The following is a 21,330-nucleotide window of genomic DNA, read 5'->3' as shown; positions in this document are numbered from 1 at the left end:
AGGCTCCATAATACTTGCTGAATTCAATTGCCATTTTTTTTTTTTAATTTAAAAATTTAAGTTCTCTCTCTCTCTTTTTTTCCCCCCAAGACATAAGAGGACTTTGTAAAGGGAGCTTGCACATTGCTTTTGGCTAAAGAGATAGTTTTGGGCCTTGATGCTACTGGCATTCTCCACTACTCCAAAGCTTTCTTTCTCAGCAAGTTTTTTTTTTTTTTTTTAATATTTAGTTATTTATTTAGGCTGTGCTGGGCCTTAGTTGCGGCATGCAGACTCTTGGTTGCCGCATGCATGCAGGATCTAGTTCCCTGACTAGGGACTGAACCCCAGCCCCCTGCATTGGGAGCATGGAGTCTTACCCACTGGACCACCAGGGAAGTCCTCTTCCTCAGCAAGTTTCTATCTCAATCCTCTCTTTGAAAAAGATGTTGGGCAGAGAGCATCAATCTCATTTCATAGGTGGGAGGACTGAGGCCCAAACGGCTTGCCAAGATTGGACGGAACACGAGATCGATCATTTCAGCAAGGGTTTCCCTTTCTGGAACTCTAGGACTGCAGACTGGGAAGGAAACTCTGTATCCTTTCCTGACGATAAATGAGTAATGCTCTCAGTCGGCCAGGACAGATTTGCAATTTATAGCCTTCATATTACTACTTCACAGTTGAGTACCCAGGGATTTTCCAGATTCTAAGAGAAAAATATTCCTACTAGGATAAATAGAATTGTTCTTTTACATGCAGTTTTATTTTAGGTTGCCTTTATTTTTCAATCTGTTAAACCAATAACGAGAATATAATTTACAGAGCTAGAAGATTCCCACATTAATCCTCTTATCAACCAAAAGAACTTTCCTCACCTTGGAGAAAGCTGCTTGCTCTTTCATTAGGGGTAAGTAGTGCACTGCATTTCCCTCCTTGCTTTGTCTACCAGGAAGCTCAGAGAGACTCAACTTAACTGCTGTAGTTAGCCTGAGCCAGGCGTTTTCTGGTACAATGCCTCACCCTTATTCATTACATGGCTTTCAATTCCTTTGCCTTTGCTTTAGTAGCTCTATTTTAAATATGTTTTCTATTTGAAATTCTTCCCCAATCTTTCTGACACAGGCTGGGTATAAACAAACGAATTAAATTTATTTCTGAAGCTGCTCTCCCCCTTTTTCCTATCTCCCTTGCTACTTGCTTAGGGGCACAGGAGCAGATACTTTAAATCCGCACGGTCCCACTGTTCACTCTCTCTCTCTCTCTTTGTAAAACATGTTTTCAGGAGAATGTAAATTGTTTTTAAAAGCTTCCATCCTGGCCCACTGCTAATTATTCCTGACCCAGGAGGATCTGTACTAATTTGCCTTAATAAACTTTATTAAATAGCAAATTTCAGGAGGAAGAAACTACACAGCCTTGATTGGATTAGTAAAACTGCCAGTGGACATCACCACTAGAGCAGAGAGAAAAGCCCATTAACCGTAGGGAGGGAAGGTGGGGAGAGAATCCGGTCAAGTGTGTTTCCAATAAGCCATGGCTGGCCACAGTTTTGTGCCTTCTTGGGGGTTGTGAGCAAAAGTTTCAAGCCTCCAAACGAAAAAGGGAAAAAAAAAGGAAAAAGAAAAGGCAGTGTCTCTGCCCCCAAACCAGATGCAGGTGATTAAATACAGCAACTATGGAATGAAATGAGCAATCAAGCAATTCCAAACCTCCAGGTCATTGAAGAACAGATGTGTATCTGCGAGGTTGAAGATCATTTCTTCCATCATGAGGCCGATGCGCACGGACGCCGTGGTGTCCTGTTAGGAAGAAGCAGAGAAAAGCGCAAGTAAGTGGAGTCGCTGTCGTCTCAGCCTCCTCTCCTCCCGGCCCACCCCTGAATGGCGGATCCGGTCTGTCCTCATCCGCACGGCTAGCACACGGCCTAAGATGTGTCTCCGGGTGGGGTCAGGGTGATAATGTTGCACAGTTTCTGAGATTGCACTTCTACTTTGTCATCATTTCTATTTACCCTCGTCAGTGTTTAAATCTCCCCCCACAAATATGCCCCTGGAATGGCAACTGTGTTCAGTGTTGCAAGAACCAGAAATGGCTGTAGGAAAGGAGAGCCTCTTGGAGAATGTGTGTTTCCAGGGAGGCCTGAGAGATTTCAGGGAACGCAGTATAGACTATGTATAAACTACCGGGAGCGCTGGGATGTTGGTTCTCCCCTATAGCTCTATGGCTATGGCCCTCCTCCTCCAGCTATTTAAAAAAACACTTTTATCTAACACGAGAGGATTAACTACGAAAACAAACATATAAACAAAACCCACTGTAGGGGACTTCCCTGGTGGTGCAGTAGTTGAGAATCCGCCTGCCAATGTAGGGGACCCAGGTTCGATCCCTGGTCCAGGAAGATTCCACATGTCGCAGAGCAACTAAGCCTGTGTGCCACAACTACTGAGCCTGCGGGCCACAACTACTGAGCCCATGCACCACAACTACTGAAGCCCATGTGCCTAGACTCCAGGCTCCGCAACAAGAGAAGCCACCATCGTAATGAGAAGCCCACACACTGCATCGAAGAGTAGCCCCCGCTCTCTGCAACTAGAGAAAGCCCGCGTGCAGCAATGAAGACCCAACGCAGCCAAACCAGACCAAACAAAGAAACCCACTGTAGTACATCCATACCCGGGAAAATGAGGCAGCCATTAAAAAAATGGAGTAATGCTCGAACTCCTGACATGAAAGAATCATCCAGAAAAATAGTATTAAGGAACAAAGGCAAGTTGTATCACAGTACAGTGTGTAAAACACAGTGCACAATAAAAGGGTCCATTCTCTCTCCCTCTGTCTCTGTCTCTCCTTCTCTTTTCTATATACATAGCATGTAGACTGCATTACTCTTTACCCGTATTTGGGGTCCCATCCTGAAAAGCTTCTTCCCGTAGGAAGATGATATACACCAGGGGCTGGCAAACTATGGCCTGAGGGCCAGATCGGCCTGCTGTCTGTTTTTGAATGGCTCACGAGCTGAGTGATTTTTACATTTTTGGACAGTGTATTGTCTACGGTTGCTTTTGTGCTTTGAAGGCAGAGGTAAGTAGTTGTGACAGGTCCTTACAGATCCTAAAATACTATCTGGCCCCCTGCAGAAGAAGGCTGCTGCCCCCTGATATAGATGCTCCCTGTTGAACTCAGATGTGACCATATGACTTGCTTTGGCCAATGAAATGTGAGCAGAAGTTATGTTTTGCTTCTGCTTGAAAGCTTTAAGAGCTAGTGCATGGTTCACCATGCTCTCTTCCCACTTCACAAGGCTAAATGTTCCAGATAAAAGCTACTCGGTTAGCTTGGGTTCCAGAGTAAAGAGCTGCAACAGACCACAATGGACACGTACTATAAATAAGAAGTAGATGAGATTTGGGGGATGTTTTTTACTGCAGCGTAACCTCACCTATCCCAACTGATACACGTGGAAAATACGGAGCATATGGCACACAATGGTTCTCAACCCGGGCTGCACACTGTGATGATCTGAGGAGCATTTAAAAATCCTGATGCTCAGGCCATATCCCCGATCAATAAAATCAGAATGGCTGAGGGTGGGATCCAGGCACCAGAAAAGTTTAAAGCTCCCCACTTTATTTCAATGTGCAGTCAAGGTTAAGAACCACTGGTCTCGTAACATAGCTAGCTAGTGGGAAGCAGCCGCATAGCACAGGGAGATCAGCTCGGTGCTTTGTGACCACCTAGAGGGGTGGGATAGGGAGGGTAGGAGGGAGGGAGACGCAAGAGGGAAGAGATATGGGAACATATGTATATGTATAACTGATTCACTTTGTTATAAAGCAGAAACTAACACACCATTGTAGAGCAATTATACTCCAATAAAGATGTTAAAAAAAAAAAAAGAACCACTGATCTAAAAGGAGAGACAACACTTAGTAATATTCCTGGTTGGTATCTATTAAGTACTTTCTCTGTGCCACTCTCTAAGTATTAACTCATTTAATCCCACAACACTCTTTGAGGTGAGCACTAGTATTTTCCTATTTCACAGATGAGAGCACTGAGGCTCACCAAGTAACTTGCTCAAGGCCACACAGCTAGCGAGTGCTGGGATTTGAAGCCAGGTAATCTGGCTCCAGAGCAGCACTGCTTCAGAGGAGGCATTGGAGGGGCCAGGATTGGGAGAGGAGTAAAGGGGGCCTTGACCTGTCACTCCATACACTTCTTTTCCCCGTTGAATTTTTTTACTGGGAGGCTGCATTACTTCTATTATAAAAATAAATAATGAATGACATAAACCCTTCTTGACCCTTAAAAAAAAAAAAGGAAAAAACCCGTAGCTGGTGATCTCAGCTTCACACACACAACTGTGAAGAATCAAGCCCAGGAACGCAGCCATTAGGTGAAACATCTCATTAGGGCCCCAACAGCCAAAGCTTAGCACTCCGGATCCTGGCTGGAAGTCGCAGGGTAGAGCGCTCCATGAATAACGAAGAGAAAGTGGGGAGAACAAACTTTTCAGGGCCAAGCAGGGAATCGTTGTGTGACCTGGCAAAAGGGTTTGGGGGTGTTTCCACACATTACTCATACCCAAACCGTTTCACCTCTGCAGGATTGCACATTCTTTCTTGGCGAGGCTGTTTGTATACCTAACCACCTGTGCCCAGCCCTCCGTGTACTAGACAGGAAGCAAGAGGAAGGGGCCATCCAGACTTATCCTCTGAAAGGATTTATTCAGAAAAATGTCAAGTCCCATGCCAGCACACAAAACAGGAAACGTAATTACTGTAGACAAAATGGCTTACCTATGACAAGTATTTGCATAGTTAGAAGAAGCCAAATCCTCTCTATCGATAAAGCTGAAATTATGACTTACTGATATTGGGAGGATGTGAAGAGAAAGTCTGCATTTGTGTGATAAAGACATGGGTGAGAAAAGAGAGCTAAAGTCTTATCTTCCAGTTTGGGAAGCCAGAGACCATGCCTAAAACAGAAAAACAAAAAAATCAAGATGTGGTCACAGAAGCAGGTTACTTAGAAATTTGGAGGTGAAGACCCAAAGAATCAGCAAGAGTTGAAAGTTGTTGCCTCTGCACAGAAAGAGAGGGTGGGGTTGGGTGGAAAGTCGCTGGGGACTGCTGTTTTTCGTAATACTTTCCTTTGGAGAACTCTATGGGTTTTAAACTCTATGCTTAGATTTCTTGGATTAAAAGAAAACTAAATTAAAAATAAAAGGAAACATACTCAAGTAATATTACCCTACAGTAAATATTAAACTGGAAAAAGACCCATACATGTGAACAAGGGACATGTAAAAAGATGTTCATTACAGAACTGTCTGTAAATAGCAAAAGTTCGGAAACAATTTAGCTGTCCAGCCAAAGGAAATTAGAGAAATAAAATGTAGAATATTCATACAATGGAAAACTAAACTCAATGGAAAGAAATGAACCAGACCTCCATGTATTACCAAGGATGCATCAAAAAAAAAAAAAAAATTTGAGTGAAAGCAAGTTTTCTGGAAGTTATATACTGCATGTTATTACCATTTATTAGAAACATATACAATGTTACTACATATTTTCCATGGGCACTTATATATTTGTAAATATCTGCAAGGATATACCCAGAGTCAGAACAGCAATTACTTGCGGAAAGCAGAGAGGAGGAGACAGAGGAATTAGAGGTGATGATCAAAGTGAACTTGAGTATTATCCAGTATATTCTAAATGTTTTTTTAAAGAGAAGGGATTCAAACATTTCTTGTATAATTAAAAATTGAAACAAAAACTTAAAGACACCCAAAAGTTTCTGAGGAGAACCTTTAGAATACCCAACTATTCCCTAAGCATTCTCTTATTTCAGCTTTTCCTCAAATCTGCTTACATGCTGCCTATTAGATTGTTTTGAACTATGTAGGGGGGACCTCTTTTCAAGACACGATAAAAACTAGTTGTGCTGGGGTGAAAAAGTCTGGAATAGCCCATGAAAAGCACAACTGTCCCAGGGGTTAAGTAACACAAAGTGTTACTCTGGGCCAGACCACTCTATCCAAGGAGAAAATGTTTTTTTCAGGGTTGTAAAGACTGAGAAATGAAGGAAAAAAACCGTGGAGGCTCAGCATTAATTAATGTGAAAGACAGCTGGAGTGAGGACAGGATGACAGCCATGGGTTTCATCTCATGCTGCCCGCTGAATGCGCCCCTAATATGCTCTATAAACACACCACCCTGGTCTGTTGGCTTAAGTTACCCTGTGCAGCTTGGAGCGGGAGGACGCCCTATCTGACCCAGCACATCTCCCAGTCAAAGAAAGCCTAAAATATGGGAGCCTTCATGCCATGTTCTTCAGCTAATAAAAGGCTACAGGCTAACATTGCAGGGAGGACTAAATGAGGTAGCACACGTGTAAACCCCTAACCCAGGGCCCGGTATGCAGCAGGCACTCCCCAAGCGTTGGTTATTGTCAAAATCCCCCAGTCCACTTCCTCACCCCCTTCAGCAAAGAACCTGCTTCTGTAAACCCAGCAGGAACACCCCAAATCAGATGGTACTTTATTAAAGATGTGCTTTATGAAAGTACCATCTCACATGAAAACCATTTTCTTAATCATTACATACCCTTTGGATTAAAAAAAATCAGTGGTTAATTTCCTAAACAAGCAACAGCAGAAACAGATTGTGCTTAAAAAAACAATCCATTTAAACCAGAATGGAGAACTGAGAAAAGGGGAGTTTTTCCAAAACAGGCTTCAATTTGTAACTTGTCTGTTGAAAGGACTGTGCTGGGAGCTGGTGGGGTTCGGGTGGATGGAATGTCATCTTTGTCTGACTCAAGAGTTTGTGGGTGGCTCTCTCCCCGTGAAGGTACAAATCAGAATAAGGCGCTACAGATTTTTTCAATGTGCTCTAATGTTCTACAGATTTGTCAGGGTTCAGTTTTGATGATGGCGAGGTGGGCTGTGCACGCATTCATTTAGGAGGCTGATGAGGGTGCTCTGAGTGTTGGACCCCTCCCGCTCCCCGAGACAGATGATGTAGACCTGGATGCAGCTCTGTAACCTAATTATCACGCATTCTTGGTGAGGTTCTCTTAATTAGAGGAGGGTGGTGAGGACATTCACCATATGGGCCGCTCTGAGATCTGCCTTGTAGATCAATAAGTTATTTTGTGACGTATGGCTGTATTTCCTGGATGGAGGGGAGAGGGTAAGTCTTTCCTAAAACGAAATTAATCTGATGTCAAACAAACCTGAATGAAGAAAACGGGATGTGGATTCCTGGAGGTTTCAAATCTGAATCAACTTTTGCATTAATTTAGATGATGGCAATTGTTTTCTGTCAAGTGCCTCCATCACCCCCAAATACACAAGCTCTCCAATTTAAGCAGTATTCTTTTTTTTTTTTTTTTTTTTTTTTTTGTGGTATGCGGGCCTCTCACTGTTGTGGCCTCTCCCGTTGCGGAGCACAGGCTCCGGACGCGCAGGCTCAGCAGCCATGGCTCACGGGCCCAGCCGCTCCGCGGCACATGGGATCCTCCCAGACCGGGGCACGAACCCGTATCCCCTGCATCGGCAGGCGGACTCTCAACCACTGCGCCACCAGGGAGGCCCTAAGCAGTATTCTTAAGAGGTCTACTTCCCAATCCCTGTGGATTAGGAAGCAACCATTTTCATTTCAAGAGGAGTCCACGTTTTTAACCGAAAAGTTGTTTCTAATGAATCACAACTCTATTTGTCCAATAAAGAATTTCCTTTGCTGAATTTTCCAAGTTTTCTATATTAAGCACATAACGCTTTTGTAGCAGATGGTTTAATTCATCATTTAATTCTACCATGTTTAATTCAGAGGTGAGATCCACACACTATTTATTCAGCATCACAACCCTCTGAACAGAAGAAAGGCTCACCCCAAATTCATCTTGAAATCAACTTACATGACTGGTCTTTTTTTTTTTTCACAGCTGGTTGGATAATAATAATAACAGCCAATCTTTACTGAGTGCTTTGCAGTAGGTTAACAGTGTGGGCTCTGAGCCAGACTGCTTATGTTCAAGTCCAATTCCACCTCTTACCAACTAGATGACCTTGTACAAGTTACTTAATGTCCATGTGCCCCAGTTTCTCATCTGTAAAATGGGGTTACTTAACTCATAGGGTTGTTACAAAGATTAAATGAGCTTTTCAAAGTCTAGGTTATAAACCTGTTAGTGAACATTTACTTTAAATGTCCAGCATTAAAAAAGAAAACAAGAATAGAAAAAAATACAAGAGAATCCAGGGGTCAGTAAACTGCCTGTTTTTGTAAATAAAGTTTTATTGGAACACAGCCATGCCTATTTGTTCACTTAATGTTTATGGCTGCTTTTGTGCTACAGTGGCAGAGTTGATAGTTGCTACAGAGCCTAGCCTAAAGCCTAAAATATTTATCATACTTTCAAAGAAAAAGTTTGCCAATCTCTAGAATAGATGACAAAATATCAGAGTACATCATATGCAGTAATGATGAACTTCTATTTTTGTTGGAATGTGTGTGTGTGTGTGTGTGTGTAAGGGTGGGGGATGCTGGAATTCAGGTCTGATCTGATTCCAGATTCCATTATCCTCTGGTTATGCCATGATGCTTCTTTGCTCTGAGGAAGTGCCTGACTTCGTGGCTCAGCCACGTGACTGGAAAGAAGCATTGTTGCTTCTTCCAGGGGCATGTGTTGCCCCCTGGAATATCTAGATGCAGTAGCTTCTGTAGTACCTGGTAGTCTCCACTTGAGCTGGTTTCCTTTGGGGATCCCTGCTGTGAAGATCTGGAGGCTGTCTGTGCAGGAGAGGGTTAACTCAGCAGGCCTGGGTTGCTCAAACTCTGCATATTCCTAAGAAAGGTCTGACTTCAAGACTGGTCCTTGGCTGGCTCCTGGTGGATGAGCTCTGAGCCCTTGGGTCAAGCAGTACCAGTTGATCAGATAGTTTATGCTAACAATGTGATTTATGGTGACTGCCTGCTTTTGTTCTGAGGGGCTGGAGTCTGCCATGCAGATGCTGCATGCCTGTATCACTGACCCAATAAGAACCTGGAAACCAAGGCTCAGGTGAGCTTCCCTGGTTGGCAACGGTTGGCAACACTTGGCACGAACTATCACACCTCAGTGCTGGGAGAATTAACTGGACTGTCTGTGCTCCATTGGGAGAGGACATCTGGAAGGTTGGACCAGGTTTTTCCTGGACTTCATTCCATGTGCCTTTCCCTTCGCTGATTTTAATCTGTATCCTTTTACCGTAAAAAACTGTAACCATGAGTATAATAGCTCTTCTGAGTCCTGTGAGTCCTTCTAGCAACTCATCAAGCCTGACGGTGGTTTTGGGGGCCTCCAACACAGTGTCTTTATTAGACACTTTGAAAAAACACCAGCTGGTTAACAAAAGAGGCAGCATGATACTGTGGAGATACCTAATCTCTCCGGGAATGAACCTTCGTATCTGTAAATTAGCAGTTCATAAGTTTTAGTAAAAATAATACCCATTATTGGTCTTCCAGGGTGATCTCATAACCTAGGTCTGGTCAGAATCATAGTGACTGGTTCAGGGATGGTCATGTGGCCAATGGGAGCCAAGTAGAGCTGGCCCTAGGATGTCAGCTATAACTATTGGGAAAGAGGCACCTTCTTACCCCTGAGGTGGCTGAGCTGGGAGAACCTAAACTTGAGGATGCTGGCAGCCATCTCTGTCACCAAACTGGCAGAGCCTTACTGACAACGCACACAGATTCATATGAAATTATTAGGGGATCAGATCCTGCTGTTCCCAAAGTCTACTTCTGGATATTTTGGTTATACATTTTCCTTTTTGGCTTAAACTAATGTGCATTGAGTTTCTGGCTTATAATCAAAAGATTCTTGACTCTGCTCACAACTTTCCGGTGTCTGTACAAAAACAGGTACTTCCAACTGGCAATGGCCATGGGCAAGTTCAAGTGCTTCTACACATCTTAGCAATGATTGAGCCTTGCCAGGGAGCACTTCGGAAGACTGTCTTCTCTCTCTCTTTTTTTTTTTTTTTTTGGCGGTACGCGCGGGCCTCTCACTGTTGTGGCCTCTCCTGTTGCGGAGCACAGGCTCCGGACGCGCAGGCTCAGCGGCCATGGCTCACGGGCCCAGCCGCTCCGCGGCACGTGGGATCTTCCCGGATCGGGGCACGATCCCGTGTCCCCTGCATCAGTAGGCGGACCCTCAACCACTGCGCCACCAGGGAAGCCCGACTGTCTTCTCTTTTGACGGCTCCTCTTACTCCCCGAACCCCAAGGTGATGTAAATCAAGTGCAGGGAAGGGTCCGACTTATTATCTGGTCTTAGAGCCACAGTCTCTCCTTTACACAAGCATCATCCTAATGGAGCAAATGGTTTCCCCGAAATGACCACCACAGATTGCCCCCACCATTCACCAGGTGTGCATGGAAGTGGCCACAGGCAAGAAGCTCCATGAAGCAAACTGGTTGAGAACATCAACTGTGGAGTCAGCCGGACCTAGGTTCAAATCCTGGGACTGTCATTCCCCAGGGACATGACCTTGGATGAGATGTTAGCCCTCCCTGGCCCTCAGTTTTCTCACCTGAATACAAGCAGTGAGTCTTTTCTAGGGCTGCTGTAGGATAATGCATGTGATGTGACTTGCTCCTGGTGCCTAGGTATTATTAGCAAAAAGCAGCAGAGTCCAGAATCTTCCATCAGAAAACTTTCCCCACTTAGAAATTCCCAAGCAATAGCTTAACCTGGTATTTTCTAAACCATGGCCATTCTTGTAACACCTTTGCAAGTTTCACATGCCCAAGAGCAGCTGTGTTATGTTAAGTTAGTATTCTCCTTTAATTCAGCTACCCCTCCCCCAACTTTAAAAAAAAAACGTAAATGCGTGCAGTTTAGAAAGAAACTTGTCATCATGACCGCAGATGCCAAACCTGTTGCACTCACCATCACTGGACGTTAACCATGAAGATAAGCATGTATTAGTTTCTCATGGCTGCTGTAACAAATTACCACAAATTTAGTGGCTTGAAACAACACAAATTTATTCTCTTCCGGTTCTAGAGATCAGAACTCTAAAATCAAGGTGTTCCTTTGGGAGGTTTCAAGCAGAATCAGTTTCCTTGTCTTTTTCAGCTTCTAGAGGCCACCGTGTGTTCCTTGGCTTTGATCTCTCCACTACGGCCACTTACTGCTAACCTCGTATCTCCTCCTATCCACTCTCATCTCCTGCCTCCCTCTTATGCGGACCCTGTGATTACATTAATCACACCTGCTAAGTCTCTTTTGCCATATAAGGTAACATTCACAGGTTCTGGAGACTAGGACCCGGACATCTTTTGGGGGCCATTTGTCTATCTACCACGGCATGCAACGAAAAAAATCACAGAATGCTGCTCTTTTGGGTACATGATCTCATATACCATGTTTTAAAGCAGTGGTTCTCAGTAAAGGTGGCACCTCCTTCTAGAGAGTAGTTTGGAAGTTTGGGGGACATTTTTGGTTGTCATAATAATTGGGGGAGGTGGTATTTGGGACGGTTTGATATTGTGATTTATAGTAAGAAAATATATATTTGGTTTTTGTCCCTGTTTCTGGTACAGAACTCCTAAAGCCCTCAGAATTTCTAACAGCCAAGATATGGAAGCAGGCTAAGTGCCCATCAACAGTTGAATGGATAAAGATGTGTTGAATGGATACAGATATACACACACACAGACACACAGACACACACACACACACACACACACACTGGAATATTACTCAGCCATAAAAAATTTGAAATCTTGCCACTTTCAACAATATGAATGGACCTGGAGGATATTTTGCTTAGTGAAATAAGCTAGACTGAGAAAGACAAATACTGTATGTTTTTACTTACATGTGGAATCAAAACGATAAAACAAATAAACAAACATAACAAAACAGAAACAGACTCATAGATGCAGAGAACAAACCAGTGGTAGCCAGAGGGGTGGTGGGGTGGGGCATGGGTGACATAGGTGAAGGAGATCAAGGGGTATAAACTGCCAGTTATAAAATAAGTAAGTCACAAGTATGTAATGGACAGCACAGGGAATATAGTCAATAATATTATAATAACTTTGGCGTGTAATCTATAGAAATATTGAATCACTATGTTGTACACCTGAAACTAATATAACATTGTAACTCAACCATACTTCAACTTAAAAATAAAGAGTGATAAAACTAAAAGAAGTGTCTTTTGTTATTCATAACAAGCCCCTTTCAACATCAGAGTTTATGTTAATACAGTGACTTTTAAAAAGTGCTAAGTACGGGGACTGGTTGCCAGGGAAACCAACCATGTGATTAGACGGTTGGAACTTTCAGCCCCGCCCCCTGGTCTCCCTCTAGGGAGGTGAAAGAGGCTGGAGATTGAGTTCAGTCACCAATGGCTAATGATTTCATCAATCATGCTTATGTAATGAAGTTCTCCATAAAACCCCAAAAGATGGATTCGGAGAGCTTCCGGGGTTGCGAATGTATCCACATGCTGGGAGGGTGGCACACCCCAGTTTCATGTGGGTGCTCCTGTGCTGGGGACCCTTCTGGACCCTGCCTTATGTACTTCTTTGTCTGGCTGTTCATCTGTATCCTTCATAATATCCTTTGTAATAAACTAGTCAGTCCGTGTAAGTAAATGTTTCTCTGAGTTCTGTGAGCTCTAATAAATGAACCTAAGGAGGGGGTCATGAGAACCTCCAATTTATAGCCAGTTGGTCAGAGGCACAGGTGACAATCTGGACTTGCAATTGGCATCTGAAGTGGGGGCTGTCTTGCGGGACTGAGCCCTTAACTAGGGGGATTAACCTGTGCTGCTGTCTTCAGGAAGATAGAGTCAGAATTGAGTTAATTGCTTGGTGGTGTTGGAAAACACACACTAGAGGGTGCCAGGGAGGTAGGACAGTCATTAAAAATGAAAAATTGTCCCGCATCCCATGGAACTTTCATATCTCTTGCTGGACACTTGTTGTAAAAAACCCGTTTCTAATTATCTGAGCCTAGACTGTAACTCATGTCTTTACTTTATTCCCAAGGGGCCTTTAGATCATCACTGAGGATGGAAACAAGCACATCTGTGTGCTGGGCTACAGATAAAGACTGCTAGCTTCCCCTCACCTCCAAAGCTGTTGTCTACATGGCAGCCAGATTGCTCCTTTTAAAACAAAAATCAGAGCTGTCCCTCGTCATTTAAAACCCACTAGCATCCCCTGGCCCTCTGAATAAAGCCAACATCCTTCACTTTTCCACTCCAACGCACATGTCTGTGCCTTGAGCTTGCCAAACTTGATACTGCCTCAGGGCCTTTGCACTTGCTGTACCCGCTGCCTGGAATTCCCTTTCCCCAGACGCTTTCATGGCTGGCTCCTTTGTAACATTCAGTTCCCACTTTCAATACCAGAAAGACCTTCTCTGACCATTCCACCTCAAGTAACCTGGATGCTGACCCTCTATTCAAGCTATATCTCATTACACTGTCACAGTTTTTAATAGCATTTACCATTATGTGTAATAATCTTATGATTTTTGGTGCTTCTCTCTCAATCAGAAGGGAAGCTCTATGAGAGCTATTGCTATGTCCCTTGGACATGGAACACAGCCCAGTACTTAGCAGATGCTCAGTTAAGCATTTAAAAAAATGAATATATAGGGCCTCCCTGGTGGCGCAGTGGTTGAGAGTCCGCCTGCCGATGCAGGGGATACGGGTTCGTGCCCCGGTCTGGGAGGATCCCATATGCCGCGGAGCGGCTGGGCCCGTGAGCCATGGCTGCTGAGCCTGCGCATCCGGAGCCTGTGCTCCGCAACGGGAGAGGCCACAACAGTGAGAGGCCCGCGTACCACAAAAAAAAAAAAAAAAAAAAAAAAATGAATATATAAGCGTGTGTAAGCTTTATGTATATTACCGCACTTCCTCATCAAAATATCTTTTCCCTCTTTTACAGATTCAGCAAGATTCAAAGCAATGAGGTGACTTGTCCAGGGTCACACTGCTGATAAGTGACAGAGCTGGGATTTATCCCAGGGCTACCTAAGAAACCAAAATCTTATCCATTTACTCATGAAATATGACTTTGCAGGAACTAATGACATAAAGTACTTTATTAGGGAAAAGAAGCTTAAGGCAGATTACCACCAGAATCTTTTTTTTTGGTAAATGCCTGATTTAAAACTGTTGAGGGGACTTCCCTGGTAGCGCAGTGGTTAAGAATCTGCCTGCCAATGCAGGGGACATGGGTTCCATCCCTGGTCTGGGAAGATCCCACATGCCTCGGAGCAACTAAGCCCGTGCGCCACAACTACTGAGCCTGCGAGCCACAACTACTGAGCCTGCAAGCCACAACTACTGAGCCTGTGAGCCACAACTACTGAGCCCGTGTGCCATAACTACTGAAGCCCGTTCACCTAGAGCCCGTGCTCTGCAACAAAAGAAGCCACTGCAGTGAGAAGCCTGCACACTGCTATGAAGAGTAGCTCCCGCTCTCCGCAACTAGAGAAAGCCCGCGCGCACCAACGAAGACCCAAGGCAGCCAAAAATAAATAAATAAAATAAATTTAAAAAAAGCAAACCAAAAAACCTGTTGAGGTCTACTTTTAATGAAATAAAAGATCCATTTAATTAAATTACACTTCCAAAGTTGAGAAAAATGACAGGCAGCTGCCATGCAAAACTCAGCCCTGATTCTTTTCTCAGGTCTCAGGCTGGCTTTCCTTTCTAATAACTGTTGGGCTTCTGAGTGGATAAAAGGAGAGGCCACGGGCTGGGGAAGGATCTCCCTTTATTGCCTCTGAGCATTTGTGCCTCTCATTTCCTGGTCTTGATACGGAAAAGCAAAGTTACCCAGTAAATCCCTCACTTCTCAGCTGCCCCCCTCCCTGCCCCCCAAGCCAGGAATGGTTCTTTGGGAACCAGACACTTTGGCTGAAACTGGAAGTCGGCTCACTTCAGCCAGCCTCGAAGGGCTCTGAACCCTTCCTTGGTTCCCCAGCCTTGCCCCCACCGCCCTACCCCCGACTTACTAGTAACCCATAACTTTTTAGGATGTCACCGTATGTGTTAAAAAGGGGTGAGTTGTGGGAAGACCCATCCTGGTAACCAACTTCAGGGCCTCTCTAGATCCATTAATGTTATCAAATGCAATGCTTCCAAAAGTAATTTTCAGAAACAAACACACAACAAAAACCACAACTCTATTTGAATACTGTCTTGTTCTCACGGGGATCAAAGGTCGGCGGCTTCCAGGGGTAGTCTCTTTCACCCTGTTCAGGGGGGTCTCAGGGGGAATGCCACGGTCGGTCTTTCGAGATGAGAAGGGGGCAGACCACAGACTTTCCTCTGAGATGCTTGTATTCTGACATCCTATGCGTTAAACCCACTTCTTGTCTCTAAGTGTATCCAGCCCCAGGTGTAAGCCCTCCCAGACTGTTTGCTTATCTTTCCTGCTCCAAAGGCATCTCTGAGTGCTCCCAGGGGGAGGCAAGTCTTGGTGCCTCCAAAGAGGCATCCGGAGATTTCCAAACACTTCTCTCAGCTCAAAGCTTCTTGGATGATGAAATTAGTTGACACTACTTTGTGCTCCTCATAAGGCATTTTCTTAAGGAAATGTGTATAATGAGCAGAGGTAGATGTTTGGGAATCTGGGACGTGGTCTTCAAATATTTATGCCCTCGCAAGTTCTTCAATGGCTAATAGTCGGGTGAGAACTCAGCTCCTTAGATGTGTTTCTGAAAAACTGGTGGCATGGTTAATAGTCAAAGTCACTAACAGAATTACTTAATGAATTACTTTCTTTTTCTTTTTTTTTGGCCAAGCTGCATGGCTTGTGGGATTTCAGTTCCCTGACCAGGGGTTGAACCCAGGCCACAGCAGTGAAAGCGCCAAATCCTAACCACTAGACCACCAGGGAACTCTTAATTACTTTAAAAGAAAAACCTTGGCCTGGTTCTTTAGGAGTCTGATAGGTGGGTGCATGAACATTGCTTTTGTGTGTTTACAGAATGTCTCTAGAATGAAAAACTGGAGCTTTCTATACATCAGGGTTGGTCAGCCTTGGCACTGTTGACATTTTGAGCCAGATCGCTCTTTGTTGGGGCTGTACTGTCTACTGTAGGGTATTTAGCGACATCCCTGGCCTCTACCCATTAGATGCCAGCAGCACCCTTCACCCGGTTGTGACAACTAAAAATGTCTCCAGACAAGCGCCCGGGAGGCCAAAGTATCCCCAGTAGAGACCCGCTGCTCTAAATCCTTTAAAAATAATGAAAGGCTTAGTTCTTAGAGTTAGTCAATCAACTTTGTAATTCTAGAGTGGGCAACCTTATTAATGAAACTAGCTTTCTAAATCAGTGACGGGCTAAAAAAAAATCAAAATCTCGCAACCAGCTGAGTGGAAGGTGCTGTACTTCTGTCTCAAAGGGCAGTGTGACCCAGTTGTTCAGAACCACCACCGCAGCCAGACACCCGTCTGCAAACTCGGGCTCTGTCCTTCTTACTAGAAGGTGAGTGACTGCTAGAAGTCGCTGTGCCCATTTCCTGGTCTGTTCACGTGGGTAACCATAGCATCTACCTCCTAAAGTTATGGGGAGAGTAAGTGAGCTGATGTACGTAAAGCTCTTTAGATGGATGCCTAGCTGGCAGCAAGCATGCCTGGTGGGTCTGTCATCCTTACTCACAGAATGGCTTCTCTGGGGCCTCACTGGCCACACCCAGCACTTGCACTGGGCTGTCCCTTTCTCAGGTGCCACCTGAAGGGGAGGTCAGGGGAGACGCGGAGTAGAAGCTCGGTTTGGCATTTTGTGATCTCGGTCTTTTCCTCCTCATTTCAGCACCCAGACTGCCACAAGCCAGGCTTGTGTCTTGGGGGGACCCTGTCTGGGCTTGCAGACTTCTGCTGCAAAGGGCGGCCTTGCCCGCTTTGGAGACGGTTCACAAATATAGGCAGCTTCCCACCTGCGTTTGCCTGGCTTTTCTCCTGTGTAGATTACCCTGATGCCCCCAACTTCGGGACAATGCACTTCTGTACCTACTCTGGAATGGAGACCTCTCCCCCTCTCTTTTAAAGAAAAACAAAAAACACACAAAACCAATCAAAGCCATCACACCATACAAGCCAACTGGGCCTTTAAAAATTCACAGCCAAGTAGCTGTTTACAAGCTGAACAAATAATTACTCTGCCACAAGGAAGAAAAGTATTAATTAAAGCTCTTCATTAAACCAGGTTCACTATTCTGTGGGGTTTATCTCTTGCAAGTGTCAGCCAGAGGTTAGGGAGGGATTAACACACAATGGAGGCTTTGCCAGTTAAATCTCCTCCTTGTGGTTAGCTTTTAATAATAAAGTTGTCATTAAAAGAAAGAATTTAATGGTTTTAATTGGGTTTAATTACTTGGAAACTCCTGGAAAACAGATTAGCTTGTTTGAAAGAGGAAGACAAGAAAATGATGGTGGTAAAGAAAAAATAGGTTGATTCACATGTTTAAACATTAAAGTTAAAAAAAAAAAAAACCTGGTTTCTTTGGCAGTTTCAGAGGAGAACACAGAAAATAGAAAGGATCTTCTAAGCTCAGCAAACGGGTCTATTTGTACTCACAAGCACTTTACCAAAAAAACTGTAGGATAAATCCCATCATCACTGAATTACAAAAGAATCAAACTGACTACAAATGATAAAATCACAGTCAAATTGAAGCGAATAAACAAAGACGTCTAAACTGGGTCATCTTTTGAAGTTTTACACAACTACGCAGCCTCCTAGATTTTTTTTTTTTATCCTTTGAAAAATGTTCTTTCAGCTGGAGGTGTCTGGCAGCTTTAAAAGCATTTTCCTAGGACGTAAATTTAAAGGCAAAAAAATAAACAGCTAGATAAATGGAGCTGCGAACATGTATTAAGGGGACCAACTGTCCTGGTGTGCCTGAACTGAGGAGGTTCCTGGGACTTGGCACCTTGAGTGTGAAAACTGGGAAAGTTCCAGACGACTCAGATGAGATGATCACCCTAACGTGAGCCACCATTCAGGACCAAGGGGCATTTGACGGCATGGGAGACCAGTGCATTTTTGGAAGTTCACAGCAAGTGCTTAGAACAGGGCTTGACACCACCCAGCAAAGTGTCTCCTGCTTCTGTCCAGCAACGGACATGTCCTCGTCAATGCTGTGAATCCTCTGCTTACTATTATTATTATTATTATTGTTATTACTATTTGTAGTGGTAGTGATACTTCACCATACCTTCCAGAGAGAGGACATTCTTACCCAACCAGCAACATGCTTCTAAAGATGCAGTTCTTTAAAAGACATTCATTCACTCATTATTATTTATGATTATATTTATTACTCATTTATTCTACAAAAACCGTTCACTATATAGGAGGCACAGTTCTAAGTGCTTCACATATATTAACTCTTTTAATCCTCCCCCAGTGACCCCATGTAGTAAGTATTATTGCTGTTGCACCCACACTACAGAAGCAGGGACTGAGGCACAGGAGGAAAAGTGACTTGCCTGAGGTCACGTGGCCAGGGAGTAGACCAGGCTTTGAACCTGAGCGGTCTAGCTCCAGAGCTCATGTTCTAGACCAGAGGTGGGAGAACTTTTCTATAAAGGGCCAGATAGCAAATATTTTAGGCTCAGGGGCCCATATGATCTCTGTCACAACTACTCAACTTTGCTGCTGGAGGGTGAAAGCAGCCACAGACAATACGTAAATGAAGGAGCACGGCTGTGTGCCAATAAAACTTGATTTAAAAAAATAGGTGGCGGGCCAGATTTGGCCCATGGTTAGGATGTGGTTTGCTGACTCCTACTCTAGACCACTGTTATAATGTCTCCTGCTATGATATGTCTCAGACACTGAAAGTCCCTTGCTACATGGAGCTTACATTCTAGTGGAGGGGGAGGGCCATGAAAAACTAAGAGACATTTCATTTTGAATCGTGACAAGTGTTTTGAAGAAAAGGAAACCTGAAAATGCACTAGAGGGGGAGAGAGAGACCAAATATGTCTGTGTTTATGTGTTTTGGGGAGGGCTGCTAGAGATGGGGCAGTCAGGGAAGGTCTGTCTGAGGAGGCAACATCTGAGCAAAGATCCAAACGAAACAAAGGAGCCAGCCGTGAGGTGATTTGGTAGAAGGAACAGCCAGTGCAAAGGCCCTGAGGCAGGAACAAGCTTTGCGTGTTTGAGGAGCAGAAAGAAGGCCAGTGTGGAGTGAGCAGAGTAAGTACGTGGGAGAAGGAGGAGAGAGCCAGGCAGGAGAATCAGATAATTTGGGGGATTCTAGGTCACGGGGAGGAGTCTGAACTTTGTTCAAAGCGAGCCTGGAAACCAGGGAACAGTTTCAAGCAAGGACAATGAAGAGACCTGATTTATAACCAAAACGGATCTCCTGGGCTGCCTTCATGGTACTGCGTCATCATGTCCAACCAAAACCCAGTGAGGCAGGTATTGTTATTGTACCCGTTTTACAGATATGTCTGACTCCGTGAATCCCCAGTCTATGAAGTAACAGGACTGGGACTTGTCTCCAGGATGGTCTGCTCCAATCTCATCCTTTCCTCCCTATGCCACTCAGCCCTCAAGGATGGAACTCTGACTGCCTGGACCATCATCATCTCTCAGTCCATAGGTTTCTTTGTGTTGAGTATCAGGAAAGCAAGCACGTTTGGCATGAGCCCATACAGGCATGATTTCAGTCTGCAGAAAGGCTAAACAATTTACAAACACCGACAGCGTATGGTATGATGAACAGAGGTAAGTGTCCTATCACCCCCCTCCTCCAACAGAAAACCTAAAGAATGGGAGGTGGGTAGGAGAGAACAAATGATTCTTTTGAGGAGCAAAATCAATTTCCTCTTAAATGGCGACAGAGCGCTCAACATACTGTCAGCTAGAGGAGCCAAGAAGGACTGGATGGGGCTTCCTTCAGTCCCGAGGGTCATGTTCTCAGAGGCATCCATCAGGACACAGGACTCCTCTTCCCTCACTCCCCAACTTAGCTGTCAAGGCGCAGCAGGGCTGAGGAGGGCAGAAATTCATCCATCCAACAAATATTTACTGTGTGTCTTCTATGTGCCAGGCACTGTTCCAGGCACTGGGATACCGCAGCAAGCAAAACAGTCATAAACAAATGAATAAGGCAAGATTTGCGGTATGTCTGATGGCAGGGCTGCTGTATGGCTGCACAAGCTGCTGTGTATGGTTGTGCACTGCACAACCCAGGGGCATCATTCATATAGACCACCGTGAAAGTGCTGCTTCCTAGAGTTGAACAAAGTGCATTCTGCACAGTTGTGCCCTGCCAGGCGGTGATAAACACTAATGGGAAAAAATATAGCCAAGGATTTGTGTTGTGTGGGCTCTGTGGGAGGTACTGCAGTTCCACAGGATGGTCAGGGAGGTCATTGCTGAGAAGGTGGCATCTTCAGGAGGCGAGGGGGGAAGCCATGTGTGAGGAAGAACATTTCAGACAGAGGGAACCAAGTGTTCAAAGGCCCTGAGGTCGGCGTGTGTCTGGCAGGGCTGAGTACCACTGAGGAGGCCAGTGTGGCTGGGGTGGAGTGATGGAGGGGAGGAGTCCTAGGAGATGAGGGCAGAGAGGCAATGGGCCAGACCCTCTAGAGCCACATCTAAGGGCATGGACCCTGGTAACTGGGCCAGATTTGACGTCAACTTCAAGCGTTTCCTGAGCACCTACTATGTGCTGGGTAAGACCATACAGGTTCTTGGCCCTCATATGGCTTAAAACATACACGTGGAAGTGAGTGTCTGCTGTTCTTGTCTGCCCAGCATCCATGCACCTTCTGATAGCAGCATTTCCTGAGTGTTTTAGGTGGAACTTCATCACTCCCTATCTGTGTAGTTCGGAGGGAGCCGGTCCCACCTACCCCCACCTTTGAGTGACTGGTTCTAGCTAGGCCAAGGAGAGCTTCATCTGGCACTTGGTTGGATCTACTGGGAAAACGTTACTCTGTTTTCGCTGGGGTCATTGAGCTGGCAGGATGTAGGTCTTGTGCTGCTTGGGGGAATTTTTGCCATGACACGTGAAAGGAATGAAGCCAACCCAATGGAAACAGAGCAAAGAGATGCAGAGAGACTGACTTCTACTGACACCATTTGAGCCCCAGGATTCAGCCGCGCCCCTGAACTTTTGGTTATAAATGCCAATAAATTCATTTTTCTGCTTAAATCAGCTTGTGCTGGGTTTTAACAGAAAGAAAATTAAGTTGACAACTAATTACGGGGCACATAGAATGGGCTGTGCTGGGAAGCAGAGAAGTGGAGAGAAGTAAGACACAGTCAGTCCCTGCACCTGAGGTGCTGGAG

The 21,330-nt window shown here is 44.8% G+C and overlaps 1 protein-coding gene across 4 annotated transcripts in view; it reads right to left on the bottom strand.

Annotated features, from left to right (window-relative positions):
• The window catches only part of EYA2 (EYA transcriptional coactivator and phosphatase 2), a gene marked incomplete at both ends in the record, with an annotated part of 172,577 nt that overhangs the window by 34,648 nt on the left and 116,599 nt on the right, over positions 1–21,330 (bottom strand). For all 4 annotated transcript variants that reach the window (XM_079718290.1, XM_079718287.1, XM_079718288.1 and 1 more), the window contains one exon: positions 1,692–1,781. In XM_079718290.1, coding sequence (XP_079574416.1) covers positions 1,692–1,781 — 90 coding nt within the window. The remainder of the gene's footprint in view (positions 1–1,691; positions 1,782–21,330) is intronic.

This window comes from Hyperoodon ampullatus (assembly GCF_949752795.1).
Source record: "Hyperoodon ampullatus genome assembly, chromosome: 14".
Taxonomy (NCBI): Eukaryota; Metazoa; Chordata; class Mammalia; order Artiodactyla; family Ziphiidae; genus Hyperoodon; species Hyperoodon ampullatus.
This window is presented reverse-complemented; position numbering and strand designations above follow the sequence as displayed.